The sequence below is a fragment of the Oncorhynchus masou genome, chromosome 24, assembly GCF_036934945.1.
Source record: "Oncorhynchus masou masou isolate Uvic2021 chromosome 24, UVic_Omas_1.1, whole genome shotgun sequence".
In the NCBI taxonomy this organism is placed as follows: Eukaryota; Metazoa; Chordata; class Actinopteri; order Salmoniformes; family Salmonidae; genus Oncorhynchus; species Oncorhynchus masou.
The window spans coordinates 84008490-84031033 of NC_088235.1; the positions used below are offsets into that span (position 1 = coordinate 84008490).

The window sequence follows — 22544 nt, forward strand, 5'->3', positions numbered from 1 at the left end:
TTTCTTCTGGAAAATGTGAAGTCCAAGATGGACAAAGGGGGTGCTGTTGGGGCTGTGTTTCTGGACCTAAGGAAGGCTTTTGATACTGTTAACCATGAGATTCTCATCACAAAATTGTCAAAGTTCAACTTTTCCCCTGATGCCTTGAGATGGATGAAATCATACCTTGAAGGCAGAACTCAGTGTGTCAGAGTGAGCAATGAGCTGTTGCCCTATGGTAGCTATGATGTGGGCGTGCCCCAAGGGTCAATACTGGGGCCCCTCCTGTTCAGCCTGTACATTAATGATCTGCCTTCTGTCTGTACTGGGTCTGAAGTTCAAATGTATGCAGTTGATACAGTGATATATGTGCATGCAAAGAGCAAACAACAAGCTGCACAAGAACTCACTACTGTAATGGTGCAGGTTACAAAGTGGCTCAGTGACTCGTGTTTGCATCTCAATGTGAAAAAAACTGTTTGCATGTTCTTCACAAAGAGGGCAACAGATGCTACTGAGCCAGATGTCTATGTGTCAGGGGAGAAGCTCCAGGTGGTATCCGATTTTAAGTACCTTGGCATCATACTTGATTCCAACCTCTCTTTTAAAAAGCATGTGAAAAAGGTAATTCAAATAACTAAATTCAACCTAGCTAATTTCCGATTTATACGAAATTGTTTGACTACAGAGGTAGCAAAACTGTACTTCAACTCTATGATACTCCCCACTTAACATACTGCTTGACTAGTTGGGCCCAAGCTTGCTGTACAACATTAAAACCTATTCAGTCTGTCTACAAACAGGCTCTCAAAGTGCTTGATAGGAAGCCCAATAGCCATCATCATTGTCACATCCTTAGAAAGCATGAGCTCTTGAGTTGGGAAAATCTTGTGCAATACACCGACGCATGTCTTGTATTCAAGATCCTTAATGGCCTGGCTCCCCCTCCACTCAATATTTCTGTTAAACAGAAAACCCAGACATATGGCAGCAGATCCACAAGGCCTGCCATGAGAGGTGACTGTATAGTTCCCCTAAGGAAAAGCACCTTTAGTATATCTGCATTCTCTGTGAGAGCTTCCCATGTCTGGAATACACTGCCATCAGACACACATAACTGCACCACATATCACACTTTCACAAAATGCTTGAAGACATGGCTAAAGGTCAATCAGATTTGTGAACATGGTCGCTAGCTGTGTGTTGCCGCTTTCCATGTTGTCTGTTGTCTGTAGCTTGTGAGGTGTGGAAACACTTTGTTGCTTTTATGAATTTTGTCTTGCTGCTTTTTGCTCTATGTTGCTCTGTCTGTATGCTACGTCTTGCTTGTCCTATGTTGCTATGTCTTGCTTGTTCTATGTTGCTATTGTCTATATTGTAATTGTGTTTAATAACCTGCCCAGGGACTGCGGTTGAAAATTAGCCGGCTGGCTAAAACCGTCACTTTTACTGAAACGTTGATTAATGTGCACTGTCCCTGTAAAAAACAAAAACAAAAAAAAAACACGCTGCATTTCGGTCCGACTCTCTTTCGACAAACGAAGAATGTCGTTACAATAACTAAATAAATCTTTCATGAATAGTTGACCAGAGAGGGATTAAGCACTCAAATAGGCTGTCTGACTACTAGTGACGGTTGCTCAACTGATTACATTTTTTCCCCTGCAGAAATTATTGGCCATGGTGATGCACTTTAATGTCATTTCTGAGAAGCTTGTAACAGAGACTACCAATGTTTAATTCTACAAATTAGCAAATGATTCTTACACCATATCAGGCACTTTACATATTTAATCTCAGACAAATATTATCTCAATGTCATCCCTTATTTCGTTGTCAGTGTAAATTAACCTTCCTCTCTGTCTCAACATTGTGGCGTTGTTGACATCAGATTTGTCACACATGGGCCTCAGTCTCCACTTTGTGCTGCATCAGGACTCTGTCCAGCCAGGTCTGAGAGCTGTCAGGAGCCAAAATCAAGCAGGCAGGGATGCATAGATGTTCCCCTGCCAGCGTCCCAGTAGATGCATGCGACCATTTATGAGATTAAAGCATGGGATGGCTGTGGTGGGATTATTCCAGGTGGGCCAGAAGAGACGCAGTGTTCTGCTTGAGATGCACAGCAATTCAGTCATGATCAACTGGCACCACAGGGTGTGTGTGTGCACGGTTTTCAGGAGAAGGTGGGAAAGAGATGATGGTTGTATAGGGTATTGTTGCTCTCAATCTACACTCTTAGAAAAAAGGTTCCAAAAGGGTCCTTCGGCTGTCCCCGTAGGCGAACCCTTTTTGGTTTCAGGTAGAACCCCTTTTGGTTCCAGGTAGAACCCATTTGGATTCCATGTAGAACTCTTTGTGGGAAGTAGTTTGGTTTCAGGGGTGGTGCAATTTTTTTAGCCAAATATATTTTAACAATTTCTTTTTAGCGGGTGCTGCACCACCCTCTTCACCCTTACTTCCTGTGGCTATGTAGATACAGTAGCACCTTTTTTCTAAGAGTGTATGTTCATCATGCCCTGAATCAAAAGCTCAAGCTCCTATTCAACACTCCCAACATCTGCCTGATAATAACGTCCATAGATCCTTAGTTACCATGACAAACTAGATTAGTATGTGCTCTTTTCCTCTGTGCTGTAGCGTATAAATGTAGCGTATAAATAATTCCTTACCAATATGCTTTGCATTCTCTATCCTACAATACCCTTGGGTGGTGGCCTGCAGGCTATGTGTAAACCTCCCTTGTGTGTGTCTGTTCTGTGCCTATGTACAGTATCTTTGTGTGCATGCGTCTGTGTGTCTCTATGCACATGGCTGAGGAAGGAGATGGAGTAGGTGTCTAATATCAGGTGACGGCTTAGCCTTTCTCTGAATACAGACGGCTGGCATTAGTCCACCGGGCGCGTCTGGTGACCTTTCACTGAGTCGGCCCCGGTGTCTACCCTGTCAACACCTGGCTGAGGAGCAGTGTCACTCCCCACACTGCGCCCCGGCGCTGATGTCACACTTTCCAAAATGTAAACTATCAAAATAAAGAAAGTCGCACACTCCACGTATAATCTCCCAGCAATTTAATGGGTATTTACCAACGTTTCGGGATCACTGTGCCTTCCTCAGGGTTTGCCAGGGTCTGAGGAAGGAACAGTGATGCCGAAACATTGGTAAAAGTTTATTTGCCGGCAGTCAGCACCTCCACACAAACTATTATTCTGGGTGTGTGCTAGCTCATGGTTTTTTAATCTACACTTTCCAAAATGGACATACCGTCACTGAATGGTAAAATGATGCAGCATTTAGAAATGACTCATGTCCTTTCCAGATGAAACTGTAGCCAGGGAGTAATGGAAGTGATGGTGTGTCTGGTGAGTGGACATGTGGGGAGGAAGGCAAAAGAGCGGCTACCATCTTAAAACAGTGGCCCACATCCCAGATACATGCTCAACAATCCCATTGAAATTATCTATGAGATGAGTCACATGAGATGGATTTGTATTGTTTACATTTTTTTGATGTAACCTTTATTTAACTAGGAATATGCAGTGGTTTATTAAATGGAATCATTAATGCTGTGTTAGAGCCAATCTAATGTATATGTGTGGGCTGTAGAATAAGCTGCATGTACCAGTGGTTATGGGTCTGCTGTTCTCAGATGGATTTCCAATACAGTTGTCAATGATATTCATGGGATGTAAAGTAGTGTATGGTTGTAAACTGGATCATTTTACACTATGGTGCACACAGAGCAATAGAGAAAGAAAGATGGTGGACAACAGAGAAAGAATAGGTCAACTTGAACACATTGGTAGTGTCTGTGGATGGAGAGAGAGAAGGAGCAGTCTGGTAGAGACAGATGCAGAGTGACTGAACATCATTCATTATCCCTGTTACAGTATGATAGGGTGCAGAGAAATCTATATCATTGTGTTCATTGTCATTATGTCCTGTAACATAATGGCCTATATGGAACTGTGATCCACTGAATGGGCTGCATTTTATTTGTTTGTCACTGTAAGTGAATTAACTTTATAGCTCCTGCAGGATACCCAGTTTACATTACGAAGCAACGCTGGAACATTGTTAAGCCCCTTTACTGTAGTAAACATCCTTAACAGTCTAGTGACAACAAACATCTCTGTGTCAGGGTTTTTGCTGCTGGTCATTCGAGTCAAGTGCAGGAGAGCAGAGATAGGTGATCAGGTGACTTTATTAGCCAAGAGCAACAAACAGACGGGAGCAAACAGCTACAACTCAATCCAACCGGCAAAAGTGACAAGCGTAAAATACCGTCAATAATATAACAATAAGGTTCACCAATAATTCCCCAAATAGGGTACAGGCAATGCCCAGGGTGAAAAACCAGACTGGCGTGAAACAACAAACACAAAACAAAACAATTCCACACAAAGACATGGGGGCAACAGAGGAATATACAGTGGTGAGAACAAGTATTTGATACACTGCCGATTTTGCCGATTTTCCTACTTACAAAGCATGTAGAGGTCTGTAATTTTTTAATCATAGGTACACTTCAACTGTGAGAGACGGAATCTAAAACAAAAATCCAGAAAATCACATTGTATGATTTTTAAGTAATTAATTTGCATTTTATTGCATGACATAAGTATTTGATACATCAGAAAAGCAGAACTTAATATTTGGTACAGAAACCTTTGTTTGCAATTACAGAGATCATACGTTTCCTGTAGTTCTTACTGATATATATGCAGTGTGATTAGGGAATGTAAATCAGGTGTGCGGGGAACAAGACAAAACCAATGGAACAATGAAAAATGGAGCGGCGATGGCTAGAAGGACGGTGACGTCGACCGCCGAACGCCGCCCGAACAAGAAGGGGAGTCGACTTCGGCGGAAGTCGTGACACTCTGCCTGTGGTGGAAATGTTTTTCCTCCATCCACAGATCAGTGGTTAATCCAAACACAATTAAATATATTAAAGTGGAATGGCAAATCCTCCAGTTGGATTTCTTTGCCTCTTCTAACCAAAGTTTCCAGTTAGTTAGACATTCTGAAAGTCTTTTCAAGCCTTTTATTTCCCCTTCCAAGCATCTGACATGGCTTTCTTTTCAATCACTTTTGCATGGTTCCATTTAGGTAGTTTGTCACCAACAGACATTTGTAGGCTGGCCACAATCATCTGTCCAGACATTTAATTTCTGATTGCAGAAATGACAGCCATTAGAGATAGATGTGTTATGGGATGGAGAGTGCAGGTTCATGGACAAATAGTCAAAGTCAACATTATCTTTCAACGGCTGTCCAATCTAGATTTGCTCGCTACATTTTCTGTGGAAGTCTTGCAGATTGTATTAGCCTCTATTACGTGTATGTTGTGCCTTTGACTGTGGCTGGCAGAGCTCTAATTGGCTATGAATGGGCTTTGATTCGATTAGTGTGACACAGGGGGCAAGGTTGGCCACCCCTCATCTCCCTCGGCAGTAATCTGTCTCTTGAATAAACGCTGTAAGTGGGCTGGACTCTCTCCCCGCACCTGCTCCCTCACATAGCCAGCCAGAGCCAGACCTGTTCTGTCTGTCTGTCGAACACTGAGCAGCAAACAGGATATAGCCCACTAGCCACTATAGCCAGGAACTACATACCCATTTTCAATCATATCCATAATACATAGATAGGCCTAGAGCTTCTCTATAGGGAGTGCCGAAGGTGACATATATATATATATATAGCATTGTAAGGGATCTCCATAATGTAGGCATAAGTCTCAGGAACCTTGCTGTCTTACTGGTCCAATGAAAGATGTGATCCTATCTGCATACTGATGATGACTTGCTCGTTGTTATTCTGTGTGTCTGTCTTTGCATGTCTCTGGATTAGGGAGGTGTGTCTGGGTGCTCAGGCGTGTGTGTCCCTGGCTTGTATGAATGTGTGCGCACACGACAAATCTGATTTATCAGTCTTGTCTCTCCTTGTTCGCTGTCAGCAGTCATTGAAATGCAGGCCACACGCCTGCCCCCTGCTCGCTGACTAAAATGGACGAGCGCTCACGAGCTGGCCAGGAGATTAGATGTTTAATGGGATTTAAGCCTGTTCTTCTCTGCAAGACGCTAGGCCAGAGACGCGAGGCTAGGACGCTAGGCCAGAGACACACAATATGATTTCTACTGGAATCCCTCCATTGTGTTTTTACTGGTTTACACTTTGCGCTGCGTATTAAATCACCTCCGAACAACCTGTTTGAAGTCTCGCTTCAGAAGCTATGCACTGTTTCAAAGTAAAGACATTTTAACACTTTGACACATGAGAGAGCGGCACGAGGAAGGAGTTTACGATAGGAGAATGCACAGTAAAAATGTCTGTCAAGTTAACAGTTCTGCCCTTCTCTTCTCTTTACACAGCATGATCACGATCAGGCTCAATCATCCCTTTTTTAAATATCCTCTCAAAGTTGTTTGATTCGATATAAAGGATTGCAAATACTCCTCATGCCAGTGCCACATACCGTGCAGAAGACTACAGGAAAACAGACAGACTACTGCTTGACTACCACACAACTAGTGAGCTTTTTGGCAAACAGATCCTATTTCCCTTCTCTAGAATTTTAAGATAAAAGAGGTGAGGAAATAAATAAATAAGTGAATAGAGATTTCTCTGCACTTTTCCCTCCTGCTGTAGTCAGGATTCATAAAAGATGCATGGATGTGATAGCATCTTTCGCTCCAGTTCCCGGGGCAGACAGCCAGGGCCAGGCAGAGGCAGGGCTTGAGCAGGGAACCCGTTTGTGAAGTGGCAGAGAGGGCTGGGGGGCAGACCACTCACCCACATCCCCTCTACGCCTAACCCCCTCCTCAGGCTCACCCCCGCCTGCTTGGGGACTGGGGCTGCAGACTGCACTCTAAGCTGTCTGGCTCTTTCTCTCTTTTGTGTGTGTTTGTTTGTGTGTGTGTGTGTGTGTGTGGAAAGGTATAGAATAATTTAACAAGGTAGTTTTTTGTGGAACTTGTCAGTAATACATATGGCAGCAAATACACTTCATAGACGATTATTGTAATATCTGACTTATATTGGTGGTTAACATTTATACATAACAGAAATGTTGTATGTATTATATAAAAAAACATACAAGAGACATGTAATGTGACACTTATTGAAAAAAGAAGCAAAGTCTGCCATGAGGAGGAGGAGGAAGGGGGGGTGAGGAGGAGAGGGAGAGGAGGGCGGAGAGGAGGGGTAGAGGATGAGGAGAGAGGAGGACAGGAGGAGGGGGAGGAGGAGAAGGAGGTGGAGATGGAGGAGAATAGCAGGAGGGGAGGAGGAGGAGGAGAGGAGGAGGGGGAGGTTAGGGAGAGGGGGAGGAGGTGGAGATGGAGGAGAATAGCAGGAGGGGAGGAGGAGGAGAGGGGGAGGTTAGGGAGAGGAGGAGGGGGAGGAGGAGGAGGTGGAGAGAGAAGAGGAGCAGGGTGGAGGGGGAAGAGGAGGAGGAAAGGGGTAGAGGAAGAGGAGGAGAAGGAGCGAAGATGACAGGAGGGGGAGGACAGGAGGAGGGTAGGAGAATAGCAGGAGGGGAGGATAGGGAGAGGAGGAGAGGAGGAGGGGTAGAGGATGAGGAGGAGGATAGGGAGAGGAGGAAGAGGGGGAGGAGGAGGAAAGGGGAGGAGAGGAGGAGGGGGAGGTTAGGGAGAGGGGGAGGAGGTGGAGATGGAGGAGAATAGCAGGAGGGGAGGAGGAGGAGGATAGGGAGGAGAGGGGGAGGTTAGGGAGAGGAGGAGGGGGAGGAGGAGGAGGTGGAGAGAGAAGAGGAGTAGGGTGGAGGGGGAAGAGGAGGAGGAAAGGGGTAGAGGAAGAGGAGGAGAAGGAGCGAAGAGGACAGGAGGGGGAGGACAGGAGGAGGGTAGGAGAATAGCAGGAGGGGAGGATAGGGAGAGGAGGAGAGGAGGAGGGGTAGAGGATGAGGAGGAGGATAGGGAGAGGAGGAAGAGGGGGAGGAGGAGGAAAGGGGAGGAGGAGAGAAGAGGACAGGAGGAGGAGGACATGTGGAGGAGGGGAGGAGAATAGCAGGAGGGGAAGAGGAGAGTGTGAGAAGGGGATGACATGAGGAGGGGGAGAATGAGGAATGACCGATAGCAGCATTGAATATATTTAGTTATTAAGTGGAGATTTCTCAACAATCAGTCTCACGATAGGACATTGGTATTAGTCTGTGACAAATACCAAAGCTAAACAGGGCTTGGCTTGGCTAAGACCCTGGATAGGAGACCAAAAGTGTAGTTGTAGGTAAACCCGCTGTCCAGTAGGAAGTGCTTCCCAGCCTTAAACATGGAAACTCAGAAATTAAAATGTATATACAAATTTTGTATTTTTCTTATAGTAATTGTCATGTTTTTTTATATGTTGACTTGTAAATAAAAACGTGAAACCTATAAGGAAAGCATTTATTTTGTAGAGGTTACATTCTCAGAACATACACTTTCCTATAATATTCATAGATGGCTCATATAATTCATGAATATTGTCTCAAATATGTCATACCATATCATGTATTCAATTGTGTATGTCATATAAGGCTTATAAGTTAACACATATACAAATACACCACGGACATATAAGGAAAAACATAAAATCTTACCATCGCCTGTCGGCTCAGCGATTCAAACTAGCAACCTTTCGGTTACTGGCCTAATGCTCTTAGAGCCTCTCTAAAATCTACTCTTTAGTATTAAGTGGATAAAACCCTAAACATGTCCTCTCCTCTGTCTTGTCCCTAGGTGAGCATCTGCGGATCTGTCCCCAGGGGTACACCTGCTGTACCAGTGCCATGGAGGAGACCCTGTCCAACCTGAGTCGCAGGGAGTTTGAGGGGCTGGTCAGAGAGGCAGGACGCTCGCTACAGGCCTCCCTCAACACACAGTACAGGAGCTTCGACAGTGAGTAGCCACAGAGAACTCATACTCTCCTCTATACTGACAATACACCCACAGATGCACGCACTTACACACAAACCCTCATAAAATGAACATGGGCATCTACTCTGTCTGTCAGTTGTTTAACGAGAGGATAGTTCAAGTGTTGACGTGGTCTCAGATAAATAAACAAACCAAATAAATGTCCACACGTCAGAAAGACACGCTGAGCTGTCAACCTGAAGGGGAAAGGAGGTCACAAGACATTGGGATAATAACACTAGACATTGGGAATGGTGTATTTGTGTCAAAATGCTGATACTTCCTGACATTTCTTAAGCGCTGCCTGTCTTGACACCAGCCTCAAGTCTGTAGTTGCGTGCAATCTTTTCAACAACTGGATGACCTTGATAGTGTCCTTGACTTGTTCTGCGAATTTTGAAGACATTACTGCAATCTTTGACCCATCACTAATAAACTCTATTTATATAAATGAATCAAAATAGTCCTGAGGCTCCAGCTACAGTAGCACTATGGAGCCGGAGGATACTGTACCCAGATGACAGCAACTGATGACGCCTGAAACACGGCTGTTTGCTCTGGAAAATAAATCTCCCACAAAGTCATCTGGACTTCCATCCATCTGATTAACATAAGATTAAAACAGGATATGGGGATGATGGCATGCAGACATAGACAGGAGAGGGGAAGGTGGGCCGCAGGGATACAGAGTTATGATTGGCTGTGGTAATGAGTCAGGGAACATAGTAGACACTGTGGAGTGGAAGAGGGAGGGGTGAAATGTGATAAGCTGCCCCCCCCCCCCCGCCTCTCCTCCACCCCATCTACCCCCACAGGCCGGGATGCTGGCCCTGCTAATGAGCATTTGACCCAATGAGGAGAGTGGCTGCCAGAAGCATCACATCATCACACATCAGAGTAGAGAGAGAGAGAGAGAGAGAGAGAGCTGGGATAGACATTCTTAAATACTGAACGTGTAGAGAGAAAGTGAACAGGGAGGAGAGATTAGAGAGATTAGAGAGAGTGAACAGGGAGGAGAGATTAGAGAGAGAGAGAACAGGGAGGAGAGATTAGAGATTAGAGAGAAAGTGAACAGGGAGGAGAGATTAGAGAGAGAGAGAGTGAACAGAAAGGAGGGAGGAGAGATTAGAGAGATTAGAGAGAGAGGGAGGGAGATTAGAGAGATTTGAACAGGGAGGAGAGATTAGAGAGATTAGAGAGAAAGTGAACAGGGAGGAGAGATTGAACAGGGAGGAGAGATTAGAGAGATAGAGAGAAAGTGAACAGGGAGGAGAGGAGAGATTAGAGAGAGAGAGAGATTAGAGAGAAAGTGAACAGGGAGGGAGATTAGAGAGATTAGAGAAAGTGAACAGGGAGGAGAGATTAGAGAGATTAGAGAGAAAGTGAACAGGGAGGGAGATTAGAGAGATTGAACAGGGAGAGAGATTAGAGAGATTAGAGAGAAAGTGAACAGGGAGGAGAGATTAGAGAGAAAGTGAACAGGGAGGAGAGAAAGTGAACAGGGAGGAGAGATTAGAGAGAAAGTGAACAGGGAGGAGAGAAAGTGAACAGGGAGGAGAGAATAAAGAGAGAGATTAGAGAGAAAGTGAACAGGGAGGAGAGAATAAAGAGAGAGATTAGAGAGAAAGTGAACAGGGAGGAGAGATTAGAGAGAAAGTGAACAGGGAGGAGAGAATAAAGAGAGAGATTAGAGAGAAAGTGAACAGGGAGGAGAGAATAAAGAGAAAGTGAACAGGGAGGAGAGAATAAAGAGAAAGAGGGGGTTGCGAAAGGGTATGGTGATATGAGTCAGGCAGTGTGTGTCAGATGGGGAGTTCCAGTACATTTTACTCCTGCTTTCTATACTTCCTAAACGGCTGGGCTGCTCTGATTTACGGAGTGAGATAAAATGAGTGTGACTGATATGTGTGACAGACGCCTTGGCAGAGTTAGCCTAGCTTAGCAACAGGAGGAAGGTGTGGGCCACACAACAACAAGGACACCGTCACACACAGGGGCTGGGCTGGCAGAACATTATAGAGCAGGGTTTTCCAAACTCTATCCTGGGGACCCCAAGAAGTGCACGTTTTGTTTTTTGCCCTAGCACTACACCGCTGATTCAAATAATTAACTAATCAACTTGATTACTTGAATTAGCTGTGTAGTGCTAGGGCAAAAAAACAAAACGTGAATCCTTTGGGGTCCCGAGGGCCGAGTTTGGGAAACGCTGATATAGAGCTAGTCCAGCTGCATACACAAACTCTGCCCCCTCCTCCTCTCCCTCAACATCAGGAGGTTACAGCCACAGAGACAGAGGGAGGCCAGATGTTGGTGAGGATGAAGCAATCCATCAAAGAGGAACCTAGAGCTACAGCTAAATGAAGCAGCGATAGAGAGGGGAGGAAATGGAAGTGTGCAGGTGATGTTTCAAGTCCATTTGTTATGATTGCAGCTGTGTCTCCTGTAGACTACAGCAGATGAACAGGAGCAGTAGGTAGCAGCAGTAGCAGTAGAAAACAGAGCAGCAGTAGGAGCAATAGAAATGGAATGAACATAAGATCGAGGAGAGGAGTGGCGGTAAGAGTTGCATAGCCATCTGGTTGTGTTTAGGGTTGCCGGGCGTGGGCACTGGACTCAGCTAAATGCAGGTTTTTACTGCTTATCCACAGCAGCAGCGGCACTCACAGGCCCCGGCTCCGGCCCTCCGCCTGTCTCCAGCATTCAATCCCTCAGATTAGCGGGATTGCCAGAGATAGTCTCCCCTCCCTAACCCTCCCTCTATGGGGGTCAGCTCCAGCAACAGGGAGCAGCCCTGTCATTGTGTCAGCAGAATGGGAGGTTTTATTACATTCCCCCCTGACACTGGAACTCTCAGTATCCGCTGCTTTATTGGAAGGCTCAATAAGGAGGTATGTAGGACAATGGTATAGTCCGTTGTTATTTTTGTTTTTCTCTCTTCCTCTCACTTTACCCGCGAAGTGCTGTTAACTGAACTGCAGCTGAGACAGTGCTCTACAGTTCTACGGTTGAGTTCCCAGGTTCTCACAGTGTCTATAGTTTGTTTGTCAGGCATGCTAGAACACTCCTCCTTGTTTGTCACATTGGGCCAAATCGATCTGCTCATTCCCACGCTCCCATTTATTTGATTATTTACGTAGCACGAAAAGCTTACCCACTAAGCACAGAAATAATTTCAACATCTAGTTTTGATTTACATGTGGTTGTGACTACAGCCAGAAATCAACAATAAATGTCACCATGTCAATGTATTTAGGATCAAAATTGGGTAAAAAAAAGAAGAAAATCGTTTCCCACGTTGATTCAACGACACCACTTTTTTGGGTTTTTTGATTTTTTTCCACTTTTGATTCAACCAGTTTTTGCCCAGTGGGTAGTGACTTTGGTTTTTGGAGAACACAAATCAATCATACGTCTGGGTGCCAAATGGGAGGACAGTTGGCTCTGTACTTTACAGTCGAGCTAATCTCATGACAGCCTAATTTGGTTCTGGGTGCTGATATTCAAATCAAATGACATTTTATTAGTCACGTGCGCCGAATACAACAGGTATTACAATACATCAACCTTACAGTGAAATGCTTACTTACGAGCTCCTAACCAACAATGCAGTTTTTTTTTTAAATGAGTAAGAATAAGAAACAATAGCGAGACTATACACAGGGGGGTACCGGGAACAGAGTCAATGTGCGGGAGCACCGGTTAGTTGAGGTAATATGTACATGTAGGTAGAGTTATTAAAGTGACTATGCATAGATGATAACAACAAAGAGTAGCAGCAGCGTAAAAGAGGGGGTGGCAATGCAAATAGTCTGGGTAGCCATTTTATTAGATGTTCTGGAGTCTTATGGCAATGGGGTAGAAGCTGTTTAGAAGCCTCTAGGGAGTTTTTCCTAGCCACCGTGCTTCTACACCTACATTGCTTGCTGTTTGGGGTTTTAGGCTGGGTTTCTGTACAGCACTTTGAGATATCAGCTGATGTACGAAGGGCTATATAAATGAATTTGATTTGATTTTGGAACTAGACTTGATGTACTGGGTGATGTACTGGGCCATATGCACTACCCTCTGCAGTGCCTTACAGTCGGAGGCTGAGCAGTTGCCGTACCAGGCAGTGATGCAACCAGTCAGGATGCTCTCGATGGTGCCGCTGTAGAACCTTTTGAGGATCTGAGGACCCATGACAAATCTTTTCAGTCTCCTGAGGGGGAATAGGTTTTGTTGTGCCCTCTTCACTACCTACTGTATATCTGTGTGTTGGTGGTGATATGCTCACATTCTATGGGATCTACTGTACTTCAAGTAGTGGCCATTTAGCTGTACTTTATCTGAGCCTGTGTTCACTTTGTGGGCAGAGGGCAGCAGCACTGGGAAGGCTAAGCTTGGTTTTTGGGCTTTGAATCGCCAACATACTGTACAGTAAAACTGACTAACTGCTGCCTCCATTTTGATTTGGGTGGAGAGGGGCGGCGCAGGACGGCACAGTAGACCGGTACCGAGGCCCAGAAGGTGCTGTTTCTCCTGACCAACAGGTAGTGATGGAACTAATGGTGTAATGGCTGACAGCTGGAGACCAAACAGATGAAAAGAGAGTGAGAGAGGAAAAACAAAAAGGGTAAAGACAAAAAGGAAAGGAGAGAATGAAAGTAAGGAATAGAGTGTGAGGGGAAGAGGGGGAAGGCTTTATAAATGCAGGTAACCATCAATATGAATGAGCCTTTTAGGCACTGTAGAATAGACCATAGGGCTGTAGCAGTCAAGTATCTAACTGCTATTGATCATCTCTTTTATCATCTCAGTGTTTGATTGGTCGGTCGCCTCCAAAGATCACAGGTCACTTCCTGTTTGCACAAGTAAAGGAATGTCTCTCCTCTCGCTCTAGGCTCGCCAGGCCCTGTATTAAGGGGTCTGTGGAAAAGGCATTGACACGTTCTGCACCTGTCCAATAGGTAAAACGGACTATTCCAATATTTGACTCCTCGTCTCTCTTTCTCCTCTCTCCTCAGCGTACTTCACAGACCTCTTGAACAGATCCGAGCGTTCCCTTCAAGAGTCCTTCCTGGCCACGCTGGGCTCTCTCTACTCCAAGAACGCCCCTGTGTTCCAGGACCTGTACGCTGACCTGCGTCGCTACTACCGTGGCTCCGCTGTCAACCTGGAGGAGACGCTCAACGACTTCTGGACACGGCTGCTGGAGCGCCTGTTCAAGGCCTCTTCCCTCCCGCAGTACACCCTCACTGACGACTACCTGGAGTGTGTGGCCAAGCAAACGGAGACCTTGCGGCCCTTTGGGGACGTCCCCCGTGACCTCAAGCCCAAGGTCACCAGGGCCTTCGTGGCGGCGCGGTCATTCGTCCAGGGCTTGACTGTCAGTGGGGAAGTGGTCCGCAAAGTCTCCCAGGTACTGTTATAGTAGAGACCTGTGCTGTTTCACGTGTTGCTACTGCTGAGAAATATGGCAGTGCTATTTATTCCTGATATTACCACCTCACATCCACCACACCGTCAACCATTAAACACCCTGCACACACATAAACGCTGTCAACTAGTTGAAATTGGGATTGTTATGTAAATCACAGAGTAAGTTCCTTGCGTAAATCTGTCACAGAATGAAAATGCCCTGGGTGTGTAATTTTCACCCTTAGGCAGTGTGTTTAACCTTGGTTACCCTGGTGAAAACATATGCGTACTGTAGATGGATAGAGCACATTAAGGGGCTTGCCTCAGTAGGGGCGTGCCTCAGTAGGGCGTGCCACAGTAGGGGCTTGTCTCTGTAAGGGCTTGTCTCTGTAAGGGCTTGTCTCTGTAAGGGCTTGTCTCTGTAAGGGCGTGCCTCTGTAAGGGCGTGCCTCAGTAGGGGCGTGCCTCAGTAGGGGCGTGCCTCAGTAGGGGCGTGTCTCAGTAAGGGCTTGTCTCAGTAGGGATGGGTAAAGGGCTGCTGTGCATTGCCCCAGCAACAGGGTGTCTGAGGGGCGGATGAAACATGTAGCGAGGCTAGCTTAAAAACCATTTCCCATCAGGAGTGAATTACAAAGAAACCTGGCCCCTCCGACCCCTGTCCCTGTTCCTTCAGCCACAGTCTACTGGCCGACTACTTGGCCAGTCTACATTTAGCCTTTATTGGATGAAAGTAAGGCATTTTAGGGACATGTCTCTATCTCTTTGGATGGTAGCAGTGGAACGTGCCCACTGCCTGTTTCATATGCCAACTTTTATGATGCTTTTATTGGTATAGAGAATCACAAAAGCACATTCTTGGAGAGAGGAAGGAGCCTTTGAGAAATGTTTAGGTTTTATGTTCATTTAAATGTAACATTAATATGAAAGTACGTTTAGCCTACAAATATCTAATGTGTAATCTGTTGTGTCTTTTAGTGGATCGATGTGTATTTTTGCGTTACTTATCGAACATACACAAGCTATTTACACAAACACCAGAGAGGGCAATAGCCACGTACAGGAATCCTGTGGGCTCTCACTCCCTTCTTCATAAAAATAACTACCATTTCAAACCGCTCTTTATGTTGGCACAAAGAGGCCGGAGTCTGGCCCATTTAAATACAGACTTTATTTACAGCACGGTGCCACCAGCTTTACAAGTTTTAAATAGAACACAGGGAGAGGGAGATAGAAGTGGAGAGGAGGAGGTATAGCGAGATGAAAGGGAGTATGTGAGAGAACCTGAGAGAGAGGATCTGTGAGAGAGAAAGAGAGTGAGAGAGAGAGAGAAAGAGGGAGCAAGAGAAAGAGCATGTGGATGGATGGAATAATCCCTTTGAGCTATGGTTGATTACTGTTGTTACTGTCAGTGACAGTGGCTGATGTAACAGTATGGCATCATGGGTGTCTGTCCTGTCACTGATCTTAATTTATCAGCACCATTACCTGTCCGCTCCGCTCCGCTCTGCTCCACTCCACCTCCTGTTGTCACACTGTAGGAGATTTAACACTGTGGGATGTCACAATCAATTGGTGACATTCGGACGTATTAGGAAGCTGGTTGTCTGTGTACATTAAGCCCTGTTGATGGGTTCCTGTGAAGTCAGTTAATACAAGGACCGGTTGTAATGACACCGCTTTAATCTGGTTAGCTGTTCAGTCTCCTTGTGAAGTTCTTAATGGTCTCCCATTCTAGACAGCATAAGCTCGCTCTTATCCTTTTAAGGAGCTACATTTGAAGCTGCATTCTGGGAAAATGACATGGTCCTCCTCCGAATGCTTTAATAGTGCTAGATTATTCTTGGAAATGATAGCCAACTCTTGTAACAGTTAGCATCCTTTAGGAAACATCTACACCAACATATCCGTTTATCTATCCCTTACCGAACCCCTCTTATGCATTAGCTGCATGGTATTGTTGCTGTTTCATGTTGCAAAATACGCACTACATAATCATAATCAATACATGATAATCATGATCATAGTACATGTTTTAACCACACATATACAGTGGGGCCCTTAAATTATTGACACTGTTGATAAAGATGAGTGATAATGACTCTATAAAATAAATCATCCCAATACTGAGCTATGTGCATGTTCAAAAACAATTAGAAAGTACAGTGGGGCAAAAAAGTATTTAGTCAGCCACCAATTGTGCAAATTCTCCCACTTAAAAAGATGAGAGAGGCCTGTCATTTTCATCATAGGTACACTTCAACTATGACAGATAAAATGAGAAAAAAAAATCCAGAAAATCACATTGTAGGATTTGAATTTATTTGCAAATTATGGTGGAAAATAAGTATTTGGTCAATAACAAAAGTTTATCTCAATACTTTCTAATATACCCTTAGTTGGCAATGACAGAGATCAAACGTTTTCTGTAAGTCTTCACACACGGTTGCTGGTATTTTGGCCCATTCCTCCATGTAGATCTCCTCTAGAGAAGTGATGTTTTGGGGCTGTTGCTGGGCAACACGGACTTTCAACTCCCTCCAAAGATTTTCTATGGGGTTGAGATCTGGAGACTGGCTAGGCCACTCCAGGACCTTGAAATGCTTCTTACGAAGTCACTCCTTCGTTGCCCGGGCGGTGTGTTTGGGATCATTGTCATGCTGAAAGACCCTGCAACGTTTCACCTTCAATGCCCTTGCTGATGGAAGGAGGTTTTCACTCAAAATCTCACGATACATGGCCCCATTCATTCTTTCCTTTACACGGATCAGTCGCCCTGGTCCCTTTGCAGAAAAACATCCCCAAAGCATGATGTTTCCACCCCCATGCTTCACAGTAGGTATTGTGTTCTTTGGATGCAACTCGGCATTCTTTGTCCTCCAAACACGACGAGTTGAGTGTTTCCCAAAAAGTTATATTTTGGTTTCATCTGACCATATGACATTCTCCCAATCTTCTTCTGGATCATCCAAATGCTCTCTAGCAAACTGCAGACAGGCCTGGATATGTACTGGCTTAAGCAAGGGGACACGTCTGGCACTGCAGGATTTGAGTCCCTGGCGGCGAAGTGTGTTACTGATGGTAGGCTTTGTTTCTTTGGTCCCAGCTTTCTGCAGGTCATTCACTAGGTCCCCCCGTGTGGTTCTGGGATTTTTGCTCACCGTTCTTGTGATAATTTTGACCCCACAGGGTGAGATCTTGCGTGGAGCCCCAGATCGAGGGAGATTATCAGTGGTCTTGTATGTCTTCCATTTCCTAATAATTGCTCCCACAGATGATTTCTTCAAACCAAGCTGCTTATCTATTACAGATTCAGTCTTCCCAGCCTGGTGCAGGTCTACAATTTTGTTCCTGGTGTCTTGGCCATAGTGGAGTTTGGAGTGTGACTGTTTGAGGTTGTGGACAGGTGTCGTTTATACTGATAACAAGTTCAAACAGGTGCCATTAATACAGGTAACGAGTGGAGGACAGAGGAGCCTCTTAAAGAATAAGTTACAGGTCTGTGAGAGCCAGAAATCTTGCTTGTTTGTAGGTGACCAGATACTTATTTTCCACCATAATTTGCAAATAAATAAATAAAAAATCCTACAATGTGATTTTCTGGATTTTTTTTCCTCTAATTTTGTCTGTCATAGTTGAAGTGTACCTATGATGAAAATTACAGGCCTCTCTCATCTTTTTAAGTGGGAGAACTTGCACAATTGGTGGCTGACTAAATACTTTTTTTGCCCCACTGTATATTATTTATACTAATGCAATTGCTTTGAGAAAGAGAGTTTAGCAAGTTATATTTATTTTTGCAAAAAGGTAGGAGTAAATTATTTATACCTCTAAAGAGTCTTATAAATAATGTAGTCTCATTACTCCTCACAGTTAAAAAGATGCAAAGCTCCTTGATGATGATGATAGGTGTGCCCCTCCAGGTTCCTCTGAGCCCAGAGTGTACCCGTGCTATGATGAAGCTTGTGTACTGCCCCCACTGTAGAGGCCTGGCCTCCGTCAAGCCCTGTGCCAACTACTGCAGAAACGTCATGAAGGGCTGCCTTGCCAACCAGGCCGACCTGGACACCGAGTGGCAGAACCTCGTCGGTGAGAGAAACACACGTGCACTCACACATGCCCACACACACACAACACACACAAATAAGCACACACTCTCACAGTCTTTTCCTTGATTCTCTTCCCTGTCTCTATTGTCCAGACACCATGCTGCAGGTGGCGTCTAGTTTCAGTGCTGACCCCAGTGTGGATGTGGTCATCTACTCCCTCCCCATCCGCATCTCAGAGGCCATCCTCTACATGCAGGAGAACACAGAGGTCTTCACCAGCAAGGTCAGTTCAACCAACACCAAACCCTGACTAAACCTTCTCACTCCCACTCATGGCCCATTCTCTTCAGTGTTAGATGTGTGTCTAAAGGTGTGGGTTTCATTGTGTGTTTGGTGGTAGGTGTTCCAGGCCTGTGGGACCCCCAGGGTGGAAGACACACAGAGCTCAGGGTCTGAGGAGAGAAAGAAGAGAGTGAACCCTGCCAGCACCGCAATGGAGTACAAACCCAGCCCCACCGTAGGGGTCCCACTGGAGATGCAGGTGTGTGTGTCATTAGAACTGCAGGACATCCTCTCTGTCGTGTGTGTGTGTGTGTGTGTGTGTGTGTGTGTGTGTGTGTGTGTGTGTGTGTGTGTGTGTGTGTGCGCGCTGAGTATTCAAACTATGTCTTATCTCTCCTAGATATCTGATGTGTCCAGTAAGCTGCGGGAGATGCAGCAGTACTGGGTCCAGCTGCCAGCTGCTCTGTGCAATAGTAAAGTGGCAGCAGGAGCAGCTGGTGACAAGTGCTGGAATGGCATGACCAAGGCCAGGTATGATGAGCACTTGTCCAGTATTTTAGCTGTCTGGCAGAGACAGACTGTTAATGACACATTGTCAACAGTAATATGTAGAATATCATCCCCTAAACATAGTATACTATTCCTCCTCACCTGTCTGAGAACGTCTGTACTGTGTTGGATGTGAATTGCTCAGGTAACCCTGAGATGCACTTTAGAACCAGGATGAACATGCTAACCATTCACACAGCAGCAGACAGTGCACAGAGACACAGCACCGCCTATTAGTCATGTAACACTCTCTCTGGTTAGAGTGAATCCCCCAAGACCCTCTGTATCTCAGTCTGAAATGGCCTCACCGTCCCCTCACCCCCTTTCATGCTATTCAACTAAATTGATTATTGAGCAGTTTACCTCCCTTTCTGCAGTGCCACAACTCCTCCCTTATTGGATTGAGATTTGGTCAATTTCATTTATAGTGGGCTGTTGACTCTGAAATATGTGACAGACTATGTCATAAAAAATGTATGTACTTGTGGGTTCATGGGCGTGTTTGTGATAGTTTTTCAAGCAGCATTGGACACTGATATAAACGTGTGAGGGTGTGTGAGTTTGTGCATAAATGTGTGTAGCTAGATTTACATCCAATTGGCAACAGATTTTCATGCGAACATTCTAAAATCCACATAAAGAAAAGCTTTCCACCAAACTGACTTGTTGCGATAAAAATCAGCGCGTGATGACATAGTGCACACAAAATGTTTGCATGTACCGAATAAAAATCGAATGTTCAATATGTTTCCATCACATTTTCAACTCTAACGATGGGTGGGTTTGCAGGTGTAGATAAATGCTTGTGTACCTCGCTCCAACAGTGTAGTATTATCTGACAATAAACAACGCCATTTCTCACATAATTAATTTTACAGACTATCCCACCATGTTGAATGAAGACATGATCTATCAAATTGTACAGCAACGTCTTGCTTCCATCACACCTGTCGTGATACGGTATGTAGCGCTTAATTTGTAAATCGGGAACACATAGTGAGCGCGAGAGGGGGTTATCCAGTGGACTCGAGGTACCCGAACGCATGAGAAAAACAGTGACAAACATAACGTAGCAGCAGCGCAGCAGACCAAGTATCCTACTATCTATGGGGGTGCAACTGACAGCGTTCTCTAAGGTGCTGATTCATTCAAAGCATTTTAGACGTTACTGTAGAAACCCGCCATACGTATAGCCTATAGTATGCCCACATACTAGATTATAGCCCTGGGGTTTACACAAATCCAACATTTCTTACAAGCTTAATTTTCAAGACATCAATGTACAGCAACATTTTTAGACGGCGGTGATAGGAGAAAACTGAGGATGGGTCAACAACATTGTAGTTACTCCACAATACTAACCTAAATGACAGAGTGAAAAGAAGGAAGATTGTACAGAATAAAAAATATCCCGAAATATGCATCCTGTTTGCAACAAGGCACTTAAGTAATTCTGCAAAAAATGTGGCAAAGAAACAAACTTTTTGTCCTGAATACAAAGCATTATGTTTGGGGCAAATCCAACACATCACTGAGTACCACTTTTCATGTTTTCAATCATTGTGTTGGCTGCATCATGTTATGGGCATCTGCAAGGACTATGGAGTTTTTTGGGGGGGGATAAAACAGAATACAGCTATAAGCACAGGCAAAATCCTAGAGGAAAACCTGGTTCAGTCTGCTATCCAACAGACACTGGGAGATGAATTAACCTTTCAGCAGGATAATAACGTAAAACACAAAGCCAAATCTACACTGTTCCTTACCAAGGCAACATTGAATGTTCCTGAGTGGCCCTGTTACAGTTTCGACTTAAAGCGGCTTGAAAATCTATGGCAAGTCTTAAAAATGGCTGTTTAGCAATGATCAAATTGACAGAGCTTGAAGAATTTAAAAAAGAATAATGGTCAAATATTGTACAATCCAGGTGTGCAAAGCTCTTAGAGACCTACCCAAAAATACTGTAATTGTACTTGTAATTGCCTCTAAAGGTAAAGGTGCCTCTAATTGCCGCTGAAGGTGCTTCAGCAAAGTATTGACTCAGGGTTGTGGATACTTATGTAAATGAGATATTACTGTATTTAATTTGTAATACATTTTCAAAAATGTCTAAAAACATGTTTTCACTTTGTCATTATCGGGTATTGTGTGTAGATATTGTGTGTAAAAATCTATTGAATACATTTTGAATTCAGGCTGTATCACAACAAAATGTGGAATAAGTCAAGGGGTACAGTATGAATACTTTCTGAAGACACTGTAAATCATTGATGGAAACGTGGTTAGAGATGCTGAAATATTGAAATTTGTGACAGGTCAGGACATAAAAATGCAACTCCAAGGCAATGGGCCATTAATAATGCATGTAGGGCTCAGTGTGCTGTATCGCTAGCTCAGCCGTAAGCAGAAAGTGATATGCGTAAATTACAGGTTAACAGGCATCAAGTATAGCTATTCAAGCTACAGGTAACTGGCAAAATAATGGAAACACTTGAGTAAATGAGGGATACAAAGTATATTGAAAGCAGGTGCTTCTACAAAGATGTGGTTGCTGAGTTAATTAAGCAATTAACATCCCATCACGCTTAGGGTCATGTATAAAAAATCTGGGCAGGCCGTTATTTTGGCTACCGAAGCTACTGTATGCCCATAGGATGACAATGCCCCCATTCACATGACACGAGTGGTCACTGAATGGTTTGATGAGCATGAAAACGATGTAATCCACATGCCATTGCTGTCTCAGCCACCAGATCCCAACCCATTTTAACACTTATGGTAGATTCTGGAGTGGCGCCTGGGACAGCGTTCTCCAACAAAATACCAAATTATGGAATTTCTCGTGGAAGAATGTCGCTTCTCTCCAATAGTTCCAGAGGCTTGTAGAATCTATGCCAAGGTGCATTGAAGCTGTTCTGTATCATGTTGGCCCAATGCCCTATTAAGATGCTTTATGTTGGAGTTTCCTTTATTTTGTCAGTTACCTGCATATATACACTATATACTGTATGAGTGTGGGATTTTCCATCCAATACTGTGACCAAAGCAATGTAGTCCAGTGGAGGAGAGGGGAGCCTAGAGGATATATACAGTAGAGAAGATGAGGAGAGACTGAGACAGATAGACAGACACATCAAAAGGTTGACGAATCAATAACTGGTAAAATCGATAGACTAAATCCCCGAAGGAAAATGTATTTGTCCAAAAATAAATACCCAGCGATAAAAACATAACCCACAAAATTCTACTTGCCATACATCTCCTTAATGGTCCAAAGCCACATTCAAATAAAGGCCTAGTCCCAGAGCTTTGTCATCCTAATGCAATGTAGTACCACAGAAATGCAACCGTGTTGCCTGCTAAGTGACATATTGAT

The 22544-nt window shown here is 44.5% G+C and overlaps 1 protein-coding gene across 1 annotated transcript in view; it reads left to right on the plus strand.

Moving 5' to 3' along the window:
• Positions 1-22544, plus strand: part of LOC135512871 (glypican-1-like) — a 55470-nt gene that overhangs the window by 31796 nt on the left and 1130 nt on the right. The window contains exons 2-7 of the mRNA XM_064935335.1: positions 8718-8876; positions 13898-14292; positions 18212-18377; positions 18490-18620; positions 18738-18878; positions 19020-19150. Coding sequence (XP_064791407.1) covers positions 8718-8876; positions 13898-14292; positions 18212-18377; positions 18490-18620; positions 18738-18878; positions 19020-19150 — 1123 coding nt within the window. The remainder of the gene's footprint in view (positions 1-8717; positions 8877-13897; positions 14293-18211; positions 18378-18489; positions 18621-18737; positions 18879-19019; positions 19151-22544) is intronic.